The 25,518-nt window shown below is 35.5% G+C and overlaps 1 protein-coding gene across 5 annotated transcripts; it reads right to left on the reverse strand.

The window, feature by feature from the left end:
• Window positions 1-438: 438 nt before the first annotated feature.
• Window positions 439-25,189, reverse strand: LOC108145305 (tau-tubulin kinase homolog Asator). Of its 5 annotated transcripts, XM_017270640.2 has the most exons (15): window positions 25,120-25,189; window positions 23,679-23,792; window positions 17,693-18,194; window positions 16,199-16,564; window positions 15,743-16,132; window positions 15,460-15,666; window positions 15,068-15,136; window positions 14,658-14,990; window positions 13,182-13,949; window positions 12,843-12,970; window positions 6,343-6,487; window positions 5,746-6,139; window positions 2,559-3,176; window positions 2,081-2,180; window positions 439-2,015 (listed from the first exon to the last, which is right to left on the reverse strand). In XM_017270640.2, exons 2-15 carry the CDS (start codon window positions 23,699-23,701, stop codon window positions 1,790-1,792), a joined length of 4,269 nt encoding a protein of 1,422 aa, XP_017126129.1. In that variant the 5' UTR covers window positions 23,702-23,792; window positions 25,120-25,189; the 3' UTR covers window positions 439-1,789. The 5 variants fall into 5 exon arrangements, with proteins under 5 accessions (XP_017126129.1, XP_017126130.1, XP_017126131.1 ...); XM_017270641.2 differs by lacking the exon at window positions 25,120-25,189 and having other exon boundaries at window positions 23,679-23,847; XM_017270642.2 differs by lacking the exon at window positions 25,120-25,189 and having other exon boundaries at window positions 14,769-14,990.
• Between the last annotated feature and the right edge of the window lie 329 nt (window positions 25,190-25,518).

Below are 25,518 nucleotides of genomic sequence, written 5' to 3' on the forward strand. Positions count from 1 at the left end.
TGCTACAGTCGTCCGATTTTGATGAAATTTAAACCGTAAATCGGAAATATTTAACCATTACTAAATGTCAAAGAACTAAACAAAAAATTAAAAAACAGCAAAGTTATAATTTTTTTTCATTTATTTTTCCGATTGTTCCTATGGGAGCTATATGCTATAGTCGTCCGATCCGGCTCGTTCCGACTTATATACTACCTGCAATAGAAAGACAACTTTTGGGAAAGTTTCATGCAGATAGCTTTAAAACTGAGAGACTAGTTTGCATATAAACGGACGGACAGACGGACAGACGGACAGACGGACGGACAGACGGACAGACGGACATGGCTAGATCGACTCGCCTAGTGATGCTGATCAAGAATATATATACTTTATAGGGTCGGAGATGTCTCCTTCACTGCGTTGCAAACTTCTGACTGAAATTATAATACCCTCTGCAAGGGTATAAAAATACCAGAGCTGGCAAATATTGGCCCTGCAAAAGCCACCCACTTTTGGGACCAAAGGAAAAGTGAAGCATGACTGTCTACGTTAAGAATACTTGCAAAATGTTAGTAAGCTTCCCATAATTTAGAAACCTATTTGCCCATTTTATGTAAAGCGTTGATTCAGGAGTGCTCACGCCTATGCACATTGAGCACAATTGTTATTCTTAATGCACACGCACAGGGGCCCGGCACATTATGTAGGCTTGCTGGGCACATTTTGCAATTCACTCACACTTTTTCGATTCTTCCTTGCGGTCAATTCGCTACTGATAAAACCGATGCAAGGCAGCAACAATTTCTCTTTTGGATGGCTGAATCGAATGTAATTTGTTTTTGTCTTTTCATCGGCTCTTCACTTCGTGATCTTTTTACATGTGTTGGTAAATACACTGCCATAAGGAAGTTTTGAGCCCCCTGCTTTGATAATTGTATAGAAATGGAACTTATGAACTTTCAGGAAGTAAAAGTTTTTACATTTAAAAAACTCAAACACCAGACCTGATTGAACTAAAGTGTAATGGCAAACTTTTCTTAAGGCCTAACTCATCAAAAGCACAAAATGAAGTCGCGAAAACAGACCTTAAAGTACAAAACTCCATTGAGTCTATCAATTTAAATTTTTCCCAAAATACCTGTATTTTTCGTTTGTTCGTAAACTATAATACATTCAGACCATTTACTTTTTTGTTTATATTATAATAAATAAATCAAAACATGCTAATATATTATTTTCAAACGAACATAAAATCAGCATTTCCTTTTTTGAATAACAAAAAGTAACAATTGTGAAACGTACGATTTAAAAAAATTAAATTGGAATTCTACAATTTTAAACCTAAAGAATTAAAACAAAAAATCGAAATTAGCTAAGTTATATTTTTTTGTCATTATTTTTCGGATTGTTCTTGTTGGAGGACCGATCCGATACATAAAAAAATACAATTTTTGGGAAAGTTTAATGCAGATAGCTCTTAAACTGAGGGACAATATTGCGTAAAAACGGACGGACTGACAGACGGGCATGGCTAGATTGACTCCTGGTGATACTTATATACTTTATTGGGTAGGAAAGGTTTCCTTCACTGCGTTGTAAACTCTTGACTGAAACTATTATACCCTCTACAAAAGTATACAAATGGGTTTACATTTAAAAAATTCTAAGATGTTCATGACGATTCTTTTGTTTGTCAAATAGCTACATTAAAAACATAAGTATACGTTGAGACAGTTTTAGACTTAAGCCACCAAGATTCACTGTTCTGGATCGCAAATTAGTTTGCTGTAAACCTGAAGTTGTTTGATTATTCTAAGTTATGCCTATAACGACGAAGCCGAGCACTATTTTCAGTTTTTGGATCCCCCGGTGGTGGCGAAATGTTGCATTTAGGTTGTGGCTCAGCAGAATATTCACTCGTTGGTATATTATTTGATTCTGCGTTTTGAACAAATTGGGCCCCAATGTGTCTAGTCATAGGAGTACCGTTGTCATCAAAATGTCCTAGCATTGTATTGGGAATGCCACGGGTCCTTAAAAGACATGTAATCATATTTACATTTAAACTTAATGAGCAGCTTAATTTCCCCAAGCTTACCTGCTTGAAGTTCGTGATCGAGGTCTTTGGAATTTTAATTGCAATTGCGTTGGGTCAGTCACATATTTTCCTTCAGTAGATTCTCTTCGACGACGTAAACCTAAATTTAAAAGAATTGCAAGGGTGAATAAAAGATAAAGAACGCGATGTTATCGATAAAAAGTATGAAGGGACAGTATCCTTAGTACCATCAACAGTATGAGTCGATCTTTCCGTCTGAGTGTGTGAACGATGAGCTAGAGAATTAAAACTGAACATGCAGATTCTTAGGATACTTTGGTAAAATTATCCAATTTACAATTTTGGGTGGATGATTTCGTTAGCTTCAACCAATCTGCATGTTTAGGCCCAACCATTTAGCTCTTGTTCGTGGGTTTTTAAATTTTGACGTCCATTTATACGAACAGAATTGATTCTTGTTGCCAGCATACAAAGCATACAAAGCCAGTCAGAAATAAAGCCAACATTAAGGACAAACCTGGTGTAAGATCCGTTATATTAGGAGGATATTCTAAAGCAATGGAGTATGTGTTGCGAACAGGTGTAATATCCTTTACGGAATTTGGCGTGTCAATATGTGGATTGTTAAGGATTTCCAGTGGGGCTTTTGTGGACTCAAATGTTTTAGATGTATTTATTGTAGTATCAGCACCCGCCCATGATGCACATTTTGATTGGCGCACTGGTATTTTGCTAGGATTTAATAGTGGAAGGTCGCATCCTGACTCAGTTTCCCTGTAACCAGTGCAGTCAGTGCAGTCTCCTGCCAAAGGAGCTTTGGAGTCACCTGCATTGATATTTGCTTGATCATTTATAGCGTTGGATGTTTCACTATTTCCATTCAACTTCAGTTTATTGACACCAACAGAATGTACGCTGCAGAAATTAGCTTCGATAGGCGGTTCGGTCGTGTGGGTTGGTGTCGTAAAATTATTGATTGTATTCGTTGGGGAAGCTATTAGTGCATCTTTTTCTTTTATTTCATCACAGTAAATAAGGGCTTTGTCAGAAAGGTCGTGGGCTTGATTTGTGGTTGAAGTATTTTTAACAGCTGCCAGTGCATCATAGTAAACAGAGTCGTCCAGATGAGAGGTTTCTGCACAAAGAAAACAAAAGCAAATAAATTTTTAGTTTTTCTTAAGACCAAAACCAACTGTAGAAGTGATATCCAGGGCAAACTTTTGTGGTGAACCCATTTTTTTAACGTTAAACGGAATATAACTAAATTATATAGGGAAAACCTTAAAATTCATCATTATAAGTGTTCAGAAAATGTATAATTTATCAGAGTTGTTTAGTTATTTTAACAGTTTTCTTCGGCAAGCCAACGTTTTAATACATATGCAAAATTTTCGAAATAAAGACAAAACTGTATTTGTTTAAAACAGTTAATTATTTTGAAGGCAACTAACATACACATTTTTAATAAATTGTATATTGTAATAATAAATTAATAAATTGTATATTGTATAATTGTATATATAGCATAGTTGTATGCTATATGCTAAGCCGTGACGAAAAAATGATTTTGGATAATTTCCGTTTAGCTGAGATTTTCTTTATGTTTTGAGCTGAGCACACAATAATGGGAACAGCGTCCGGAATTATTTAAATTTGAAATAATCATTTAAAATCATTTTCATTATTTTAATTTTTCTCTTTGGCCGGTCAACAAAAGTTTACCTCATCGAGCATTTTTTTGGGGCTTGGTCCCATCTTTTATATTAGTTATCCCCATTATGTCTGTTTTTTGTTAGTTTTTACATATTGTTAACTTACTTTCCAATTTACTTAAAAACTTAAATGTGTCTTTTAGCTTAAAAAAAACTATGTTGTAGCCAAATATTTTCCATTTTTTTGTGAACTTTCTCTTGTTTCCCGAAAACTTTGCCTTGGAATGCTTTTAGGGCGGCAAACCCGAATCAAAACCGTAACCGAAATTAATTTATTTAAAATACTTTGCGATAAGTTAAAGTGCAAATGATATTTTTCCCTTATTCTTTAATGGTTAAGAACGTGGTTAAAAACTTTACAAATTTGGTTTATAAAAACATATTTGACCTGTTGAAAATTATTTTGTGATTGCGTGTCAGAATCGATTCGATTCTAGACTTCGACATTGAAGCAATTCCGCCGCCCCTGTTTCAGTTTCCGAACGAAAAAACAAGTATTTTCTCGGGACTTATTTTTAACACGCTTTTTTCGTTCGTTTAAATATGGTAATAATCAAAGTAAAATTTAATCACAGTAAAATTTAAAAATTGTTTTGGTTCTTATTACCGCTTAATTTAATGATCTATTTGTGCAAAACGTATGTCGTTGGGACCTTTTTCATCGCCTTTGGCATTTCTGGTTCTCAACACTTCTTGTGAAAAATTCACAACACTGACACTATCATTTCTTAGCACTTGTATTTGTGGCCGTCAATGCCAGTTCCTTCGATTTTACGCGCTAAACTATACCATATTATACCATTAATCCCATTAGCTGAGGGACACCAGCGGGCCAAAATTTAATTTGAGGCAGCAAAACTTTGTCAAATCAAACGACTTTGTCAGTAGGGGACAGCTGCCAGTCAGCTGATTTTATTTGAAAACAAAAAAGGACCAAAAGAAAGGAAATTTTCCTACGTTAAAGGGAAACCCGAAAATGTTATCAAATTCACTTCCGAGTGAAAACCGGAACAGGCCTGGTTATTATTAACCAAATTTAATCTGCAGTATTGTTCATAAAACATTAAAGAATAAGGTAAAAATTATAATTTATACGTTTACCTATCGCAAAATAGTTTAAATTAATTATTTTCTGAATATCAAATATCAACAAAATGCAATTCAAATCTTTTCTGGGAACGACCTTGCCGCTTTCACAGGATGTTTTTGAAATTGTAAACTAGCGATCAGGCAAAAAAAATTAATTTAAAAAACAAGTTACACTGGTAAGGTCCCTTAATATCATTAAATCTGGTCTCTCAGTTAAAAGCTAGCCGTATGAAACTTTCCCAAAAGCTGTCTTCCTGTTGCAGGTAGTATATAAGTCGGAACGATCCCGATCGGACGACTATAGCATTCAGCTTCCATAGGAACAATAGGAAAAACAAAGAAGGAAAAAATGATAACTTAGCTTTTTTTAAATTTTTTTTAGTTCTTCGAGATGTAGTAATGATTTATAATTAAGGAATTACTATTAAATTTATATTAAAAGCAGACAGCTATATCATATAGCTCCCATGTGAACAATCGGAATATTAAAACAAATTATTAATTTATCGGTATTGACGTGGCGCCATTTGCCGAACTGCTTACAACTGCCAACACTGGAAGCTAGGATCGTGCAGTATCTCCGACTCCGCTATCAGTTCTTTCTTCCTGTCTCTCTTGCGACCGAGCAGCAGCAGAGCGACGGCGGAGCGGAGGCAGGACACTGAATAACTCTACAACCCGATTTTGAAAATTTGGAGTCCACCGATATATGACCTAAACACACATCAAAGTGCAATAGCTCAGGTCTAACATGTATCAGAGTGGGCGTGGATCTGGCTTAAAATAAACTTGCTCTGCGCAAGAATTGCTAGAATCTGCATTTCAAATCCCAAATCTTGAGCTTTTATAGTTGGCAACTTTTTTGCCAAACAACTTAAAAACGGTTTAGAATTGAATAATTACCTTTTGGAATAACCCGAATTTCCAGACGCCCACTAATACAACCGTTGTTTTCCTGGGTGGCTGCGTTTAAAGCGAAATTACTTCTTTGACAAGCCGTTGTCTGTACGTGCCAGGGCTTAATTGCGTCTTCTACCAGCAAAGCGTCGGATTTCGACTGCATCGGCTGATCGTCAAAAATATCGGCAACTGAAACATTGGGAAGGCTGCTTCGATGTTTTGACTTGGTTCGATCATCGATTGATGTGTTTAACTGAAATGCTGTGTCCTCTTTAAAAGGGGAAGGTAGGACATTCCTGGAAACTGAGGAAGTGGTAGGCTTAACTTTGGCCAAAGGAGTGATTTCCGAATAAGCTTCTCGCACGCACACATTTCTCGCTATATCCATGCGATATACCTGAAAGTTAAAATAAATATCATAATTACAATCCTTAAGCTTTTGCGGGCATAATCGACAATTCAAATTGTTGACAGGTTAATTTTTTTATTAGAAGAACAGACCCTAAAATACTTAAAATGTCTTCCGGCAAAGTTATAACAAAAATGCATCATGCAATTCCTTATTTCATATCAGAATATATTGAATATGCTTATGCTTACTGTGTCATCAAATGCGGCTTGTTGCACAGCCGGCGGTTCCAAGTTTTTACGTAATACATTACCCATTGCAGGCTCAGACCAGCAGTGCGGTATGGAGATTCTCAATGCTTCATAGTTTTCGATTCCAGTTATGTTAAGTGTGTACCTAAAGTAAGGTAAATCAGAAACCATTTTCTTAAAATTAAAAATGTCAAGATATCCTCCTTAAAAAATAATAAAATATAGTTCGTTCTAGCTAGGAAAATCGCGGTTAATTTGTTACTAATAAATAGAAAAAACATCGTGATTACTTGCTGATTTATGTCAAGAAGTAATGTTCAAATTTTCAAAAGGATCGGTTCAATAGTTTAAGTTTTGATGTTCACGAACTTCAAAAAATACGTTTTTGGGAAATTCGATTTAAAGTTTTTATACGTGAACAATCTGGTGGCACGGATGGACTTGAAATATATACAGAATATTCTCAACATATTGTTAATTCAGAAATATATATTTAAAATAAATGATAATTGTTAGCTGAGTAAAGGGTCTCTAATAGTCGGGGAACTCGTCAATAGAGTTTTCATTGTATTTTTTTTTTACACCCCAGCCGATGTTATTTTATAAATTTGGTTAGTTGTGTCTAACGCATTGATATGGAGATTTGCGACACTATAAGATATATATTTTCTTGAATAGCTAGAAAAGTTGATATAGCGAAGTCGTCATTTGTTAATTATACCCTTGCAGAAAGTTTTATAATTTCAGTCAGAAGTTTGCTCCGCAGTGCAGGAGGTCAGCGTCACTCGGAGAGTCGATCTAGTCATGTCCGTCCGTTTCTCTAGTCTCTAGTTGTAAAGCATCGTATGAGTATATTATAAAGCAAACCGCAAAATTAATGAAAAAAAAACTATAACTTTGCAGAGGGTATTATAATTTAAGTCAGAAGTTCGCAACACAGTGAAGGACACTTTTCCGACTCTATAAAATATATATATTCTTGATCAGCATCACTAGGAGAGTTTATCTATCCATGTCCGTCTGTCCGTCCGTTTCTACGCAAATTAGTCTCTCAGTTTTAAACGTTTATGCATGAAAATTTCCCGAAAATTGTTTTTTTATTGCAGGTAGTACATAAGTCGGAACGAGCCGGATCGGACGACTATAGCATATAGCTCCATAGTTTGTAATTTATTTTTTAAATTCTTTTTGTCCTATTAATAATTTGACAGTTCAGAATTACGCTTTTAATTTTATTGAAATCGGAAAACGATGTCATATAGCTGCCAAAGGAGCTATCAAATAATTGAGTTGCTAATCATTATAGCTTCAATGTTTTTAAACATATACGAAAGTAAATCATCATTTTTTTTTCAAGAATATTTAATTTTTGCAATAGCTGCAAGGGTATATAAACTTCGGCTTGACGAAGTTTGCTACTCTTGTTTATAAATATAGTAGTAGTCTATGGTAGAAGTCGAACAAGATTTAGGAAGAGGATATACTCATAAAACATTATATTTCAAGGTACTTGTTTTGTTTGTGATTTTTTTTTTATACCCTTGCAGAGGGTATTATAATTTCAGTCAGAAGTTTGCAACGCAGTGAAGGAGACGTCTCCGACCCTATAAAGTATATATATTCTTGATCAGCATCACTAGTAGAGTCGATCTAGCCATGTCCGTCTGTCCGTCCGTCTGTCCGTCTGTCCGTCCGTTTATATGCAAACTAGTCTCTCAGTTTTAAAGCTATCTGCATGAAACTTTCCCAAAAGTTGTCTTTCTATTGCAGGTAGTATATAAGTCGGAACGAGCCGGATCGGACGACTATAGCATATAGCTCCCATAGGAACAATCGGAAAAATAATTGAAAAAAAATTATAACTTTGCTGTTTTTTAATTTTTTGTTTAGTTCTTCGACATATAGCAATGGTTAAATAATTCAGAATTATGGTTTAAATTTCATCAAAATCGGACGACTATAGCATATAGGAACGACCATAGGAACAATCGGAAAAATAATTGAAAAAAAATTATAACTTTGCTGTTTTTTAATTTTTTGTTTTGTTCTTCGACATAAAGCAATGGTTAAATATTTCAGAATTATGGTTAAAATTTAATCAAAATCGGACGACTATATCATATAGCTCCCATACAAATAATAAAAATATATAAAAGAACAATCAAATAATTATGCTGCAAATCGTCATAGCTTCAATGTTTTTAAACATATACGCAAGTAAATCATAATTTTAATGTTTTCAAAAATATTTAATTCTTGCGATAGCTGCAAGGGTATATGAACTTCGGCTTGCCGAAGTTTGCTTTCTTTCTTGTTTATATTTGTTATTGTAAAGGTCAAAATTTAACTTAAATTCAATAGTCCGTATATATCCGTATCAAATGGATGTTTTGGGTCCTCAATCTGATATCAAAGGTTTTTTGAGTTAAAGGTGCGATCGTCACGTCATTATTACCTTGTCAAAAGGTGTTTTTGTTTGATATCATATAGCTCCCATAGAAACAATCGGAAAAATATATGGAAATAACAAGAAAGAACGCTATAGTCGAGTTTCTCGACTTTTAGATACCCGTTCTTCAGCTTACAAATTACAAACTAAATGTTCCCACAGAACAACCGGGGTTTTCGTGGCACCATCTAAAGACCTGTCTTCTTTCTACGCAAACTTATCTCTCAGTTTTAAGGCTTTTCCAAAAGTTGTCTTCCTATTGCAGGTAGCACATAAGTCGGAACGAGTCGGATCAGACGACTATAGCGTATAGCTCCCATAGGAACATATGTTGTCAGAAATAACATAACACAACACTAAATTGCGTTTTTGATCAGACCCATAGTCTGGTCACATTCGGATCTGTCTCTTTTCCTTTCCAAGATTCCTGTGCATGTGGCGTGTGTCGTTAGGAGCTTATAAAATAAAAATTGAAATCTAAATCTAGTCTTTTGTCTTGGTGCGAAAGGATTACAATAGGAACAATTGAAAAAAAAACCAAACCAAATTATTACTTTGTTGTTTTTCTAATTTTTTGTAGTTGGTTGTGGTTTAGAATTTCAGAATTACCGTTTAAATTTGGTCTAAATCGGACAAATATATTATATACACAATCGGAATACTACAAAAAATAAATGAACAATATTCTCTGTTTTTGCTTTTTTTTTGGGTAATAATTCAGAATTGCGTTTTTAATTTTTATTCAAATCGGAAAGCGATATCATATAACTGTCGTAGGAACGATCGAAAAATTAAGCTGAAAATCATCATAGCTTCAATGTTTTTAAACAAAAGCGCAAATAAATAGACATTTAGATATTTCAAAGAACACACCATTTTTGCAATAGCTGCTTCCTTTCTTGTAATTTTAATAATATTGGAACCTTTATTCTGAAACAATAAACCATTTCTTGTATTGAAGCATATTCAAATCAATTAAAAAACAGCGATGCTATATTTTTTTCATATATTTTCCCGATTGTTTGTCCGATCCAGCTCCTTTGAAAATCATAGGCTAGTTTGCGTAAAAACAAATGGACAAACAGACGGACATGACTAAAACGACTTTCCTAGTATCTATCTAAAACAAATCAATTTGAGAAATAAAAAAAAAAAAATTTTTTTAATAGCTTTTGAATGGAACATCGGATCCAAGCAAATTTGGTGTTACCAAACCGGGCTCAAGATCTCAAATTTAAATTTTTAGTATGCCACATATACCGCCCTTTATCCTCAAGCAATTAATATTCATAAAGTCTTGGTATTAGCGATACCTTTCGATTGGTTATTACTCGTTACGATCGGACGATCAGAGCAGAAGTTTAATTCTGCTGATACATGTGGAGTACACGCTCTTGGTGCGCATCGTCACTGCATTTACTGTACCACAGTGATGTATCGTACAGGCAGCGGGAGCAGCAGCAGCAGAAATGGCCAATTGCTCAATTCTAGCCGAAATGTTGATATGGCCGCGCTGGTCCTTGACATAAAAGGGACAATAAAGAAACAGACAGACTAATTCAAAATAAATACGAAATAAAATACTAACGATAAATTTTTCCAAAGTAAGGTCAAATCAAAGACCCTATAATACACTAAGATGCATAACGCTCGAACAACCGATTGGCAATGATTTTTTTCAAATCAAAATCTTAATATCATATCTTGTCGTCTGCTTTATAAGTGGCGTCCTGGTGTAGTGGGCAAAGTCCACGTCCATAACTAAGGACGGCGCAGGTTCAAATCTATCTCCAGACAAGTTTTTGATACTATTTTTTTTATTTACTCTTTGTTGGTTTGTCTTTGGGGTTTTTTTTTCTTTATTAATTTTTTTTGTTTGATTTATATATTTGTATTTGATGATCAGCTTACAAAGCAAACCGTAAAAAAATAGATCGGGAATGCCAACCTGAATTCTTAGTAATAACATAATAATAATATTAATAATAAAATGTTATCAAGCTTAGACGACTTAAATAGCAAGCATTATTTACTGTAAAGTCAATTAAAAAAAACACGAACTATAATTTATGCCTACTCCGTTTCTTTAAAAATGATGTATTATTATTATTTTTATATTTAAATGTCCTGTAAAAGAAGTGTTAAAAATATATAAACATAAAATAAAATATTGCCTTCAAGCTGGATTTGAACTCGAGTTGTTTTCGCCCAAAACCCAAACAACAAATGCGGTGCGCCACTAAAATCTTGCATTCTAGCCTCTTAGTTTTTTTTCTTGTTGTCAACATAACTTGTAATTCAAGTTGACACAAAATTAAATCCAGAAGACATTTACGTTTGACAAAAAATTCAAGGCCAACTTCAAGGAATTCTAAATATGTATATACGTGAAGCCTTTTGATAGGAACAAAACAAAAACGTATATTAAGTTGTCTGCTGTGTGAAACTCAATCCACTTTCATAGCCTGATTCCATCGCCGCATTAAAACGCATTTAGCCAAATGCGCATTTATTTACACAGGGAATCCCATAAGGCTAAATGCCGCATTTAAAATAAATGCGATTTTTAAATGCGATTAAAAACCATTCGCCCCGAACGTTTTTAGTATAAATACCGGAAAATACCGATGCTTAACGATATTTTGTTCGTGCCACCACTACAACAGCTGTTTTCTATAAGCAAGGTTGGCGCAATTTTTGATGTCTTTTGAATATAACATCTATTTCGTATAAAAATGACTGAAACCTAGAGCGAACGCTGCAAATTGTGCTCGCAGTACCACAACTCATTACTGCTGGATCTCTGGCATAAAATAACTCCCACATATACGGGGATCCTTGCCCTTTTTAGAAACTGTGGTGGTCTCCATTGCAAACCCCTCATAACAACGCAATCAGCTTTTCTTCATTGTCGTCCAAGTTGGCAAATGTCTCGGTCGCTATATTGATGTCCTGCTGAGCATTACAGAGTTTAGTAAACTCACTCATGTTTATTAATTTTAATTAATTTCTTTTGGATTTGCCAAAATTCAAAAGTAAACAAGCCCAGATCAGCTGTTCGTACCACTCACATGTCGGAGAAGCATTAACTAAATGCTAATGCGCCAATGGAATCAGGCACATTTAAAAAGTCCACTAATGCGGCAATGGAATCAGGCTATCACACAAGTAAAAAATAACAGGTAGTAATTTACAAATCCTCAAAAAATTGGACAGTGTGGCGGTCTATGTGCCTTGTATGAGTCTCCCACTAGCGGGTCGTCCAAGAATCCAGTTGTCGATGGATGTAGTCTTTTAAGTCTTCTTATAAGATCCTAATTTATTAGAACTGGCTTTTTGTGCTCACAACAAGAAATAACAACAAGAAAGGAAGCAAATTTTGGCAAACCGAAGTTCATATACCCTTTTAGCTACTGCAAAAATTAAACATTCTTGAAAATATTAAAATTATGATTTACTGGCGTATATGTTAAAAAACATTGAAGCTAAGCTGATTTGCAGCCCAATTATTCGAATGTTCCTATGGATAATAAAATTAAAAGCGTAATTCTGAACTGTTAAATTAAAAAAAAATACAAAATAAAAGTTACATTAATAAAAAAGTTGTTTAATATTTTTGTTGTTTCCATGGGAGCTTTATATTATAGTCGTCCGATTTTTATGAAGTTTAAACCGTAATTCTAAAATATTTAACCATTACTATACGTCAAAGAACTGAAAAAAAATTAAAAAGCAGCAAACTTATAATTTTGTTAGATTTATTATTACTTATGTACTACCTGCAATAGTAAGACACCTTTTGGGAAAGTTTCATGCAGATAGCTTTAAAACTAAGAGACTAGTTTGCGTAGAAAAGTACGGACAGAAGGATAGTCGGACAGACGGTCATCCCAATTCCATTAAGTCTCACAAAAATAATAAAATAAGAGTATATCTTGATAGTAATTTACAGATATAAGTTTATTCAGAAAAAAAGCCTGATTCCCGACCAATGTAAACAGAGTAGAATTTATACATACATACATATAAGATGAGACATAATGGGACTTACCTTTTCGGTTTCTCTTTTCCTTTGGTTGGGAGATTTGGGGTTTCAGCAACATGTTTTGAAAATGGTTTGGCTTCATTTAGGGGCAATGAAAGATCCAGTTTAATCAGTTGCTCCAAATTGGGTTGCGACTGCGAGGCGAAATGTATGTGGTATGCTTATCATGTTTTCATATATTTGGGTTAGTTTATTTAAAAAAAAGGCCACATTTTAAATTGTTAGCCCTCGAGAGTAACTACTGTTAAAAGTATTTTGATATGCGAACATTATTGAAAAGTTATTCACGATTACAGGAAGACATTTTAAGCGCTTTAAACGATGTTAGAAGGAATTTTATTTTACCTGCGGCTCTCTGTTCCACTCGTTATCAGTAGTGTCCTCCGAGTCATCGAACTGGCTCTTCCATTGGGACGCCAGCGTGAGGGCTCCGCCCTTGGTTACCTGTTGTAGTGCTGAGACGTTTTCATCGTCTATCAAAGCAAATTGGGTAACAGAATGATCCCCAGCAGCGCTGCTCCTGGCGGTGTTGCTTCCAGTGCCAAAACATCCTCCAGCGGTCGATCCGCTGTTGATCCTCTGAATTGAACTGGTGTTTGCTCCAGAGGAAGATGGCCGCAAATTGGTTGATGTTGCCGATCGGCGGTTAACTGGCGGCATCACAGCCATTCCAAAGATCTGACCATGCTGACTGATGACAAACTTTGAGGACGAGCTGTTTCCGGCAACGGATCCAGCCTTGGTGGTGGTTGGAAACTGTGCAGTTGTCTGTTGTTTTGTTAACAACTCAGGCCCCTGCTGGCTGTGACCCCCAGACGCAGTCAGATCATGCACACTTGTTGGCGGGGCTGTGAGCACACGAAGACGCCCAAAAGTGGACTTTTGGTCTTCCGATGAACGCTTGACTTCAGAGCTCTTCTCGGCTGTCGCTGCCGTTGGCGTTTGATTTTGACTACTGGCGAACTCTGGTGAACTAAGTTTTTTCATTTGCAAGGCATCGCCGTTTTTCTGGTCAAATATACTCTTGGCGACTCCGTCGACTATACTCTCGCACTCTGTATTTGGTTTGGCTGGCAAAAACTTCGTAGGTGCTTTGTCTTCCAATTGTGGATACTGCAAGCAAATAATTTGATCAAAAACACGAAAGGAAGCAAACTTAGGCAAGCCGAAGTTTATATACCCTTGCAGCTAGTGCGTACATTGAATATTTCTTAAAACATATATATCTAAGCATCTGCCTATAGGTAAAAAAAATGAAAGCTATGATGATTTTCACCTCAATGATTCAATCGTTCGAATGGCAGCTATATGATATCGATTTCCGATTTTTATAAAATTTAATGCGTAAGTCTTACTATATCAAAAAGAATTTTAAAAAAATTGAAAAATACTAGAAGTTACAATTATTTTTAATTGTTTTTTTCTATGGTAGCTATATGATATATTCGTCCGATTTTGATCCAATTCCAATACATTAAACCAACAATAAATATAGAAGAGCTTTAAAAAAAAATTAAAAAACCTCAAAGTAATCATTTTTTTTTCATTTTTTCCCGGAGCTATATGATATAGTCTTCCGATCCGGCTGGTTCCGACTTGTACTACCTGCAACACTGAAAGGCTAGTTTGCGTAGAAACGGACGGACGGACGGGGAGACGGACATGGATCGATTGACTCTTCTAGTGATGATGATCAAGAATATATATACTTTATAGGGTCGGAAATGTCCCCTTCACTGCGTTGCAAACTTCTGACTGAAATTATAATACCCTCTGCAAGGGTATAAAAACATACAAAATAAGATTGGCTTTTAAACTAACCGAATTTCCGTACACCGGAGCAGAGTTGTTTTGATTTGTTGTAGAAAACGATCCAGCGCCGTTTTGGGGCTGGGTGTTCTTTGTATGAACCGCTGACTGTGGTACTATTACCTGTGCATCATTGCTGCCTATAGCACCCATTGGCGAGTTGATTGTTGCACTTTGAATATTGGGTAATGCCACTTGTGAGTTTGTGGCTAACGCAGACTGCTGTTGAACGAATCCTTTGGGTGCAATGTTTTGATTATTTGTCGTATTGCCGTGTGGAACGGAGGCTTCGCCAGATCCCTTTGTTTGCGGGGCTAGCGAGGTTGCGTTGCAGTTTCTATCGACCTTTAATAAAGAAAAGATTTAAAAAACCTTTTTAGATGAACATAATTAACATAATCAATTTATGCTGATGAACTTACCTTCTCCTTCATGTTTAATGGTTCGGTCGCTGTTATATGAGCGGTTTCGATATCAGCCCGCTTTCGCACCTGTTAAGAAGTATACCAATAGAGGAAACACATCGTATAGTGATTTGAAAAAATAATTCCATTCGAATTACGTATTTAATTATTATTTATTTTCCCATTGCTTCATGGCAAGTATATTATAGTACCGAATGTCTTTAATTATAAATAACGTCTATGGTTCTGATCTGTCTGTACGCATGTTTTGAAAAATCTATTAAAACAACTAACGTTACCTACATATACAGCCAAAAAAAACTGTTGAAACTTGCCTACATTGCCTACAATCAAACTTAAACTACTTAAATTCGACGTATTGATACAAAAGTTGTTGCAAGAGAACTCACGTATTCTGTGCCGCTTGCGTTGGATGCTGCCACAGTCATTTGTGTTATATTCCCGTGCATGTAATCGTTCTTTACGGGAACTGATGGGTGGCCTGTTGTTGTACTTATGTTGCCAATCGCCGCGGAGTCTACTTTTTCCCAGTCATATGGATCAGATTCCTTGACGCCTCGTCTCTTCATACACCGCTCGAATAAACCGATAAGCATCTGCAAATGCAAATGCAAATGCAAATATGTTTATAATTCGTTTTGAGTTCCCTGATTGGGGTAATCTTTGATTTACCGCGTAGTCCGGTCGGTCTGCATAGGTAAGAGATTGAATATGCTCTAGAAATTGCTTTAAATCCGACGGCAAGTGCTTCAACAGTATTCTGTGGTCGTATTTCTCCTTTGTCAGTCCCACTTGTTCCTTGTCTTTTATTTTCCGCCACGGCAGCTGCCCATTTACAAACTCAACGAGCATATAGAAAAGCGACCACAGATCGTCATGACGTCCCATTTCCCTATTGCGATGTGCATTAATAGAAGCATAGCGAACAGTGCCGCGAAAACCAGCTGCAGCTCTTGGACACCGCACTTCGCCAGTGCCAGTGGTATACTGACGCGCCAATCCAAAGTCCAGCATGTAGACGCGTCGACAGTTATAAGGCAAACGACCCACGGAAAAGTTGCTCTAAAAAATGGATCGTTACCGAAATATTAAAAGCTTTAACAAGTTATTTGAAGAAAAAAGTATTACCGGTTTGATATCACGATGAAGAAAGCCCACAGAATGTATGGATTCAATGGCCTTGAGAATTTGTAAGCCTAACCTAAGTGTTGTACTAAGCGAAAATGCGCCACGCGGCTGAGCGCGACGAAGCTCAGCTAAATTCTTTCCTTGGAGCTGCATCACCACATAGTTAAAGCGGTCATTTCGCCCGCATCCGATGAACCGACACACGTGCTCCTTCCCCTGCAGCTTCTTCAAAACGGCCACTTCCATTTTAAGCACCTGCTTGGGTTGGCGGGCGGACTCTACTTTGAGTGCGACCTGTTCCCGTGTAATCAGGTCTTGTCCCTCGTAAATCTCTCCGAAGCCGCCGCCACCGATTTTACGCACCACCTGCATAAGATGGAAATGAAAAATATGTTATTAAAAATACGTTATGTTCCACAAAACACTGAAAGACAAATAATAGCAAACACCATTCTGCCCAAAAGAACTCGAATACTTATGATTCTCCATACATCAAAGTTAATTATTTAATTTTTAAATTACAATATAGTATTGAGATGTACTTTTACCACTATTTTTTCATTGTTTGAATCAAATCGAGGTTTTGGGGTCCTGGAATTTATTTTACTGTCTTTACTGCCCTAAATTTCTAATCGATGAAAGCGGGTACGGAAACGTATAAAGGTTATCAAGTTAAATAATTTCGAAATTATAGACAAAATTAAGTTATAATATTGTATTTGTCGACAAATATGTAACAGTTAAAAGCCGTTCCGTATATATGTATTTATATTCTAGATTAATTCCATTGAGTCGCTCCAGCTCTATGAACGTCGAGTTCTCAAAAGCAACTTTAGGATTTCACATGCAGATTCTAGTTATTTTCACGCAGCGCAATTTCAAAACATGGGAACTCCCACAAATCGCGAAAGTGTGTCATGTCTCTGAGACATTATAAGTTTGTCTATCGGTATACACGAAATATGTTCAAATTTGGCTATTATTTTAGAAATTATTTAGCTAATAACTACTCTGACACCGGCAAAACACTGTCCTATGCTTATTAGAACAATAAGGATCGTTCGTTGGCAGCTATATACATATATTGTTTTCCGATTTTAATAAACTTGAATTGTTTGAGTTCTTTGTTCTTAACTCTTTAAGCGGCTGAACGGTATCGATTTGAACATGTCTCAAAAAAAAAAGTTTATTTACATTTCCTTAAGTTCGTTAATTTTTAATTTGTGCAAATTATTTTCAAAGTCAACAATATACATTCGATTTTAATAATAAAAAACAATACAAACAAGAAACTTTCCTTTGTTTATGCTAAGCTAACTATATTTTTTTAGGACTTTAGCCAAGAAAATGCATTTTTGCAATTTTAGTTGACCCTGATCACGAAGAAGTGATCACCCTAGGTGTTTTTATCTAATAACTTAATAAGATATCAAACTGTAACATCAGCACGATTCTGACCGCAACTGTAAGCAAACAATTAAATCCAGCACACACCTTCCAACGCTCTTTTACAACATGGCCCGGTTGCAACAAGTCTTCAGATGTCATTTTGCTAGATTCCTTCTCCTTGGGAGCTATCACGGTTCTAGCTTTTTCGCCGGCAGCAACCTGTGCTAGGATTGGATCAGGATCACGGTCAGGAGCAGGAGCAGGAGAGGCGGACGGTGGGACTTTAAAAGTCACTCGGCTGCGAACCCCTATGCGGTTGTTTTTCGCTGGCAAAGTGGCCGACCGCTGAAGCGCATTTGCTCCCCTACGGTGCACTTCTAAAGCATCTGTGGCCACTGCATCCGTGCCCGTGTTTATGTGTTGCAGCAGGCGGGATTGCAGGACAGCACCCGCGAGCGGCGGCGGTTTTGAGGGCGGCGGTGGATGGAGTCTCAGCAGATCCTTCTGACAATTGCGGTTGAGGCTTATGAACTGCTCCTGATTGGAGGAAGGCCGACAGGTATTATTTTGATTTCCATCGTCTGGCGCAGACGCATTTTCGTCGTTTCTGAAAAAGAAAAGATCATTTTAAATTTTAAGGCACCTTTAATATATGTATGTACGTATGTATGTACATATGTCTACTAGAATGTGGGTTGAGAGAAAACTTACAGGACCCATCGAATCCTCCTTCTTTTCAAAAACTTAATTTAATACCAATAGTCATTTTTAGACGCATTTAAACGCGACTATACCGGAATATATACATATACATGATGACAAGATGTGTCTGGCCGCCTGGTATCGGACCTAATCGCCGAAAACAACGTTATATTCATTATAATTATTTCAGCAATTCCTAACGGGCTCAACATATGAATGTATCGATATTTTTCATCAACAAAACACAAATATAGCCTGCTCACACTGGTGTTGAATTTGTTGAGTTTTGGGCAAAATCGGCTTATCATAGGAGACTAGTGATGGGAGAAAAGTGATTTTGAGTTGAGTCTGAATTACAGCCTGTCATCTTGAGTTTATTCGAACATTAAGCTATCAGTTATCTCTCGTTGCCAGCATAAATAAGGACAAAAAGTTGTTTTTGTTGTCGTTTCTATTGATTTCTTAAATTTATGTTTTCCATACAAAAATCAAAACATTGAACAGCTTTGTAAGCCTTGTAACCTTACACTTGAACTGCGTTGTCAACTAAAGCCTACAATTCGGAACGAAAAACTTTATTTTTTCTAGAGTAATCAAAGATTGGGGAATTAATCGCAACTTCGAGTGCTACGGTCTTACTGTCAATCAGCAATCAGCTGCGCTTATTAATATTCTCTATGTATCCTTATGTTATTTTAAATGACGTAAAATTACGAATTATAAATGTTTGAGGCTATGTTCTGGGACTCTTTTTAAAATGGACCGAGAAACTTGTTTTAGGCAATCTGAGTACCGGGGTGTTAAAAGAATCCGAAGAAAAGTTTCCGCAAGCTATTTGGTCTCGCTGGCCGTTGATCTGAATACTAGGCATAACGGGCAAAACAATTTTGTTTACATGCTTTTAGGAATAAATACTTTCAGATGGGAAAAGAGACGTTCAAGATGAGTTTGCCTCAGATTGGGACCTGCCATCTGCCGTTTTTTTGATTTCTACTTGACATTGTTCATATTGCTTTACTACCGGGACCAATTATAAGACTAAGTCCCACAGAGCACAACCCACCATCTCTTTCAAAGATGGTCCGTAAGGTTTTGCCGTGCCAAAGATTTCTCGGTTATTTCTTGATGGTGGAATTTAAGTTCCATACCGCACGTTTCCAGCCGATGTTTCTTATGTGCAACTCTAAAGTCTTGGCGCGAAAGTATTTAAATTGAAACGGTGGCCATCTTCGTTTCTGCGAACCAGAGGCTTAGTCAAAAGAGAAAGGGGGCTTGGGAGGTTAACGCTCCCTCAGGCAGCAATTTAAATACAGTGTAGATATAAGCCATTACTTAAAAGTTCAGATAATCATTTAACAACTAATCCATAGCATTAAAATAAAATAAAAGCCGGAAAAGGTACTTATCAAAGAGTTTGATAGAGTAAAAAAATCCTCTCAAGATTAATGGATTCATTTGCACCATCTACTAAAAATTTTCTGAATAGTCCGTAAGGTTTGGCCGTGACAAAAATTTCCCAGTTAGTCGAAGATAAAGGATTAACGTTCCTAGCCAATGTTTTCTCAGTGCAGCCCAAAAATCTTAAACCTTAAAATTATATCTTCTGTAAATAAGGTGCGTAATCGGAAGGGAAGTTGGTGTTTGGGACGTTACCGCTCCCTTTTTCAAAAAACTTTGCCTTTGCCACAACGACTGTTCACAGCTGCTTTTGAATGGTGGTGTGGTGGCTCTGTGTGATCACTAGTTTCACATCTGTCAAAAATCCCAACAGTCCCACAGAGCATATCCAGCGGAACTGTTAGGATATTAGACAGATGTGAAATTGAAAATCCACAATGCTCCATCCAACATTTATCATAACTTTTAAAGCTTACACGCTCAAATCCTTTTACCTTTTGCGAGATCAGCTTTGTTTTTTAAACACACAATCTCTAATCTCCCTCTAACAATAAACTACTTTCTCTCTTAAATTATCAGAAAATCAATGGCTTATAACATTTTAAATTTCCGCCGCTTATATGTCTACGTTATTATATTATTATTTTTTTCAGCCCCATCAGTTTTTATGATATCAATTTCGGAAAACATTTCAATAAGCTACGTTTTTCAGTTTTTTTTTCTATAATGTTTATACCCTTGCACGACTATAGCTCCCATAGGAACAATAGGAAACATAAATGAAAAAAAATTATAAATTTGTTGTTTTTTAATTTTTTTTTAGTTCTTTGACATATAGTAAAAATTATATATTTTAGAATTACGGTTTAAATTTCATCAAAATCGGACGACTATAACATAAAGCTCCCATGGGAACAATAAATATATACAATTTTTTTTTAAATGTAAATTTTCTATTTTGTAATATTTTATAAAAATTCTTTTTGACTTATTAATAATTTTACAGTTTAGAACTACGCTTTTAATTTTATTAAAATCGGAAAAGATATCATATAGCTGTCATAGGAACTATCGAATAATTAAGCTGCAAATCATCATAGCTTCAAAGTTTTTAAACATTTACACAAGTAAATCAAGAATATTTAATTTTTGCAATAGCTGCAAAGATATATGAACTTTGGCTTGCTGAAGTTGGCTTCCTTTCTTGTTTAAATTGAAATGAGTTTATAGGTATATATGTATATATATATAATTATAATTATGTGATAGCTTAACGCATAAATCACGGTTATCTTGTTTGTTTACAATATGTCGCACGTAGAGGAAAAAAGATGGACGACTGCTAGTTAATAGCATTGTGAAAACGAAAACTATTTTTTAACGTTTTTCCATCGCTCTGTCAAATCTCTATATTTACATTTACATTTTTTCGATCTGAAAAAATGAATATATCTTTGAAACGATTTTGTGGATTTAAATCGGTGGTTTTTGTCAAAAGCTGTTCACTTGCTCTCCCCCGAAAGTGATGATAATAGGTTTTCGAAAAAATATCGAAATGATATTTGAAATTATCGTTTTATCAGGTGGTTCAATACGCTGCTGCTTCATGTCCTTGACCCAGTTTGCTGGTCAAATAATGGTCAACCTTATAAATAACCTGATTCCATTGGCATAAAAGTGACAGAAACAAGCGCATGTGCAGCATGTCCTGGTCGCAGCACCAAATCGCTCTACTTCTGGGTCCTCTGGCAGGAAAAAACTCCCAGAACTTGGAAACGGTTTAAGGATAAGGCTGATTTGTATGAGATAATAAGTTGTTTGAAAAAAATGGGAAAATTTATTGACTATTGCCTGGTCTGGTTGCTATCATGTTTTTAAAAGACAGCGAGGAATGATAATAATTAGATTTACTTTTAGTCTTAAAGTAATTTTAAACTAAGACAATGGACATAGACGAATACCACGGAACACAAGAATAATAAACGATTTTGTAGCAGAATACTAAATACCAAGAGGATCGACTATTTTATTGCATGTGAAGAGATCAGACAACTCAAAGTCTGCTAAAATATAATTTAACTCAGAAAGCCGTCCGAAAACAAAGTATTCGATTAGTTGACTTCACTGATTTTTCTTCAATATTAGAATTATGTGGATCTTCACGTTGGACTTCTGTCAGGATTTGATACCAAGCACAGATCAAACTCGAAATGAAGATATTTCATAATACAACTGATGTACTCTATCCCTAGGGTTTTAAAGGCAGAAAACGCATTACTTATGATTTATTTTTTAAATTTAGTTACATATTATACAACATTTGAAAAATAAAATAAAAAATGTTCAAAGAAAAATAATAAAAAAAGGCAAGTGACCGTGAATCTGTGGATGCGCTTCGAAAAAAAGTTGGTTTGCGGTGAACATCATACCGGATTATCAGAAAAAAAGATGCATTTTTCGAGGTAATCACCAAATTTTTTTTTTTTTAAATTCGGGGTTAATTTGAAATTAATTTAATTTTCAAAAGGACCGGTTCAGTACATTTTGAGTTTTGATGCTCATGAACTTAAATAATAAGATTTCGGGAAAGTCGATTTAAAGTATTTCATACGCGAACAATCTGTTAGCACGACCGGTCGTTCGAAGCTCTGTAACTCCGTTAGTTTTACTCGGATTGATTTAAAAGTTTTACAGAACATTCTCAAAAGTGATCATGGCACTATTTACTGTTGCCAGCTGTATTTGGATGGGGGGTCGGTGTCTTTTTAAATAGTTTATAAAAACATAACAGGCAGGTGCCCGTTAGAGTTAACGTTCAATTAGACGCTTGAGAAAACCATTATTTTTAACAGGCTTTTTATGTGATCGAAAAATTTTAACTGACACTACAAACCGCCCATGAGCCAGACAGTCGAATAAATATTGTAAGCGAGGAGCGTGTTTGATTTGATCGATTTATTATATGGCAATTACCTGTTTTTGTAAATTTTGCACCTCTAAATTATTTATGTATTATCTTTTCGAATTGTAAAAGAAATTATATAATTTGTCAAAGGATTTATACAAAAAATATGAACAATTTGCTCTCCTATAAAAATCATTGCTTTTGGTGTCATAGAAACGAATTTTGTTATTTTCACCCTTCAGAAACATCCCCAATTTTATGACAGAAGAAAAGGCTCAAAAACCTATCGTGTAGCAGTTCTTGGAATGGACTCGTGTGTTTCATTTGTGGATTTTCATTCGCCACGATGTCCTCAATGTTTGTCCCCCTTATATGTAAGCTTCGGAAATTGGATCCGTATTAAAAAATAGGAGTCTCGGGATAACTTGTACTAAAAATGCTAATTTTTCCCATTTTGCTTGTCTCATATGTAACCCTTACTGAGCATTTTATTTCTGTATATTCTTTGTATAAAAGTTTGTACATACCAAAGTGAGTATGGATTTAAGAATAGGCGAATATGTACGCGAAAACGTACGTGTTAATTTTTCAGCATAACTCTTTTTTTCACTTTTTTCTCCTCCTGAGGATGTGGTGCTCACAATTATAAAACCGTTTTATCCAAGAAGGGCTTTTATTGGTGGTGTATAACCAAATTATAATGGCCTGTGTTCCGTTCCCTTTGACGCTTTGAATTTGTGCAACACATAAAACTATTTAATTCACTTTAGATTGCTTTGCTATTGTATATTTAAGCATTTTTCACGGAAATAAAATACATGTATCGATTTGTAAGCTTCTGTGAGCTTTTCCATCCAAGTAAAGTTCCCCTGTTAATTCAACGCAATGCCAGCTGACAAAGAACGAGCTTCCATTTTCCAGGCGTGGATTGCGCATGCTCCTTACATGCATGTTCACGCAAAGCGACAGGACCTATTCGATTGGGCCTCTGGATATCGATTCATGTGCTCACGAAATTGGTCGATTATTATTTTTTTAAATTTGTACTTATATTGGGGTTTGAAACCACTCGAGTTTAAAACATACCTCAGATAATCCTGTAAATGCATGTTGGCAGCAGTCTGGGTCGTATCTAGAGTTGGTTACTTTTGAAGTTATCTGCATATATTTGTGCTTTTGTTGTCACTTTCTTTGCCGGATCTAAAAGATTACGATGACGAACAAATATATATCACTTCTTAGAGTATGTACGTTTACACCTTAAAAACACATATATTTGTTAATAATTTGAGCACAAATAAATAATTAGATAAATAACAATATATAACACAGTGCTCACTCAAAATGTTGAACACTCAATTATCTTTTGTTAGTGTAAAACACTAATTTAGTACGCTAGTATTTGTTGCCACCAAATTTAAATACAATACAAAATGGAAAGAATTGAACACAGCTGGGTCTTATTCGTTTTTTGTTTCGAAAGTACACTGTAAACGTATATATAGGTATATATACATATATATATTTATATAAATATATGCGCACAGTGTTGTATCGAAGGGGGATTCAGATTCAGTATGGTTTGGGTATTCCCGAAACGTCTGAAATGCCGAAAATTTTGCAATTGAGGGAACGACCTCAAATTTACAAACAGCTGTTTCGCTACTGATTGAAAATTGTCCCAGCTTTGTTTGTCTCAGCTATTGCTTGATTTTGATAAAAATGGCCAGGGAAAGTAGAAAAACCAACTATTGGATTTAATAAAAAGCAACGGACTGTCTTAACTTCTTTATTTGCATATATTTGGTGGTTACTTTCATGTTGGGTCCAGTGTTGTCTTCTTTGTTTTAGAAGGAAGGAGCGACTACCCAGGCTTTTCCGCAGTTCATCAAATTTTCAGCAGCCTCTGGGTTGCGGAAATCCTCAAATTTCAGAAAATTCAGTTTGTATGGAACAGCTGATGGCCAGCTGACGAATAGCTAACTGATTTTCAGCACTTCAGAGTTTCAAACGTTTCGGGAATACCCAAGGTGTTTCTGTAGCAGGAGGGCTAACCCCCAAAACCCCCTTGCCTACACCACTGTATGCACAAATATATTAAATATATACATATGTTGTATATGTTTTTGTACATTCAGTATACATATATGTATATATATGTACTAATGTGTAGAAGTGTATAGCTAGCTCACTGCATCTCGCGTATCCAATTTTTTTTATGATTACGTTTATTTACGCTAAGTAGGCAAGCATTTGGAATTTGTTTAATCTATTTTAAATTTCTGATTCAAAAATAGTGGAGTTCAACACGAACGAATATAGCGCGGGATTCACGTGACTTGAATTTTATCCATCTAAATATATATATGTAAATACATATGCAAATGGTATTTTTATATTTTTATTTTTATTTTATAAACTCTTTCATCAAAAGGTCGATTAAAGTACTGCGAGTATCAAACTTCGAGTATATCCATTTTGATTAAACTAAAACATATTTAGGCCACTAAATACTATTTTTTCGAACTTAAAAAATATTTTCCCGTGCGAAGTCTTCAACATATCGGGAAAAGCTTTCTCGAAACGAACTTATTCTTTCACCGAATTCTTCTTACTAAATCTTTCGGCATTTCTGAGCAGCAAATACATATAAACGTACATAAACATGTATGTACATATGGATATACTCTCTGCATATTCGATTTTGTGTGTATGGGTGCATAACATAAACAAGAATAAAAAGCTATCTTTAGTCGGACAAAACTTGCAACCACTTGAGATGATCGGACCAACAAGGGCTATTGAAATAATTATATAATTATTGATCGAATATAAAAATAAAACAAAATTTGCACTAAAACAATTTTAAAACAGAGTGGGCCCTATATATTCGATATGGCTTGAAACTATGACCACTAGCGAACTA

Source organism: Drosophila elegans, unplaced genomic scaffold, assembly GCF_018152505.1.
Source record: "Drosophila elegans isolate 14027-0461.03 unplaced genomic scaffold, ASM1815250v1 contig_349, whole genome shotgun sequence".
Classification (NCBI taxonomy): domain Eukaryota; kingdom Metazoa; phylum Arthropoda; class Insecta; order Diptera; family Drosophilidae; genus Drosophila; species Drosophila elegans.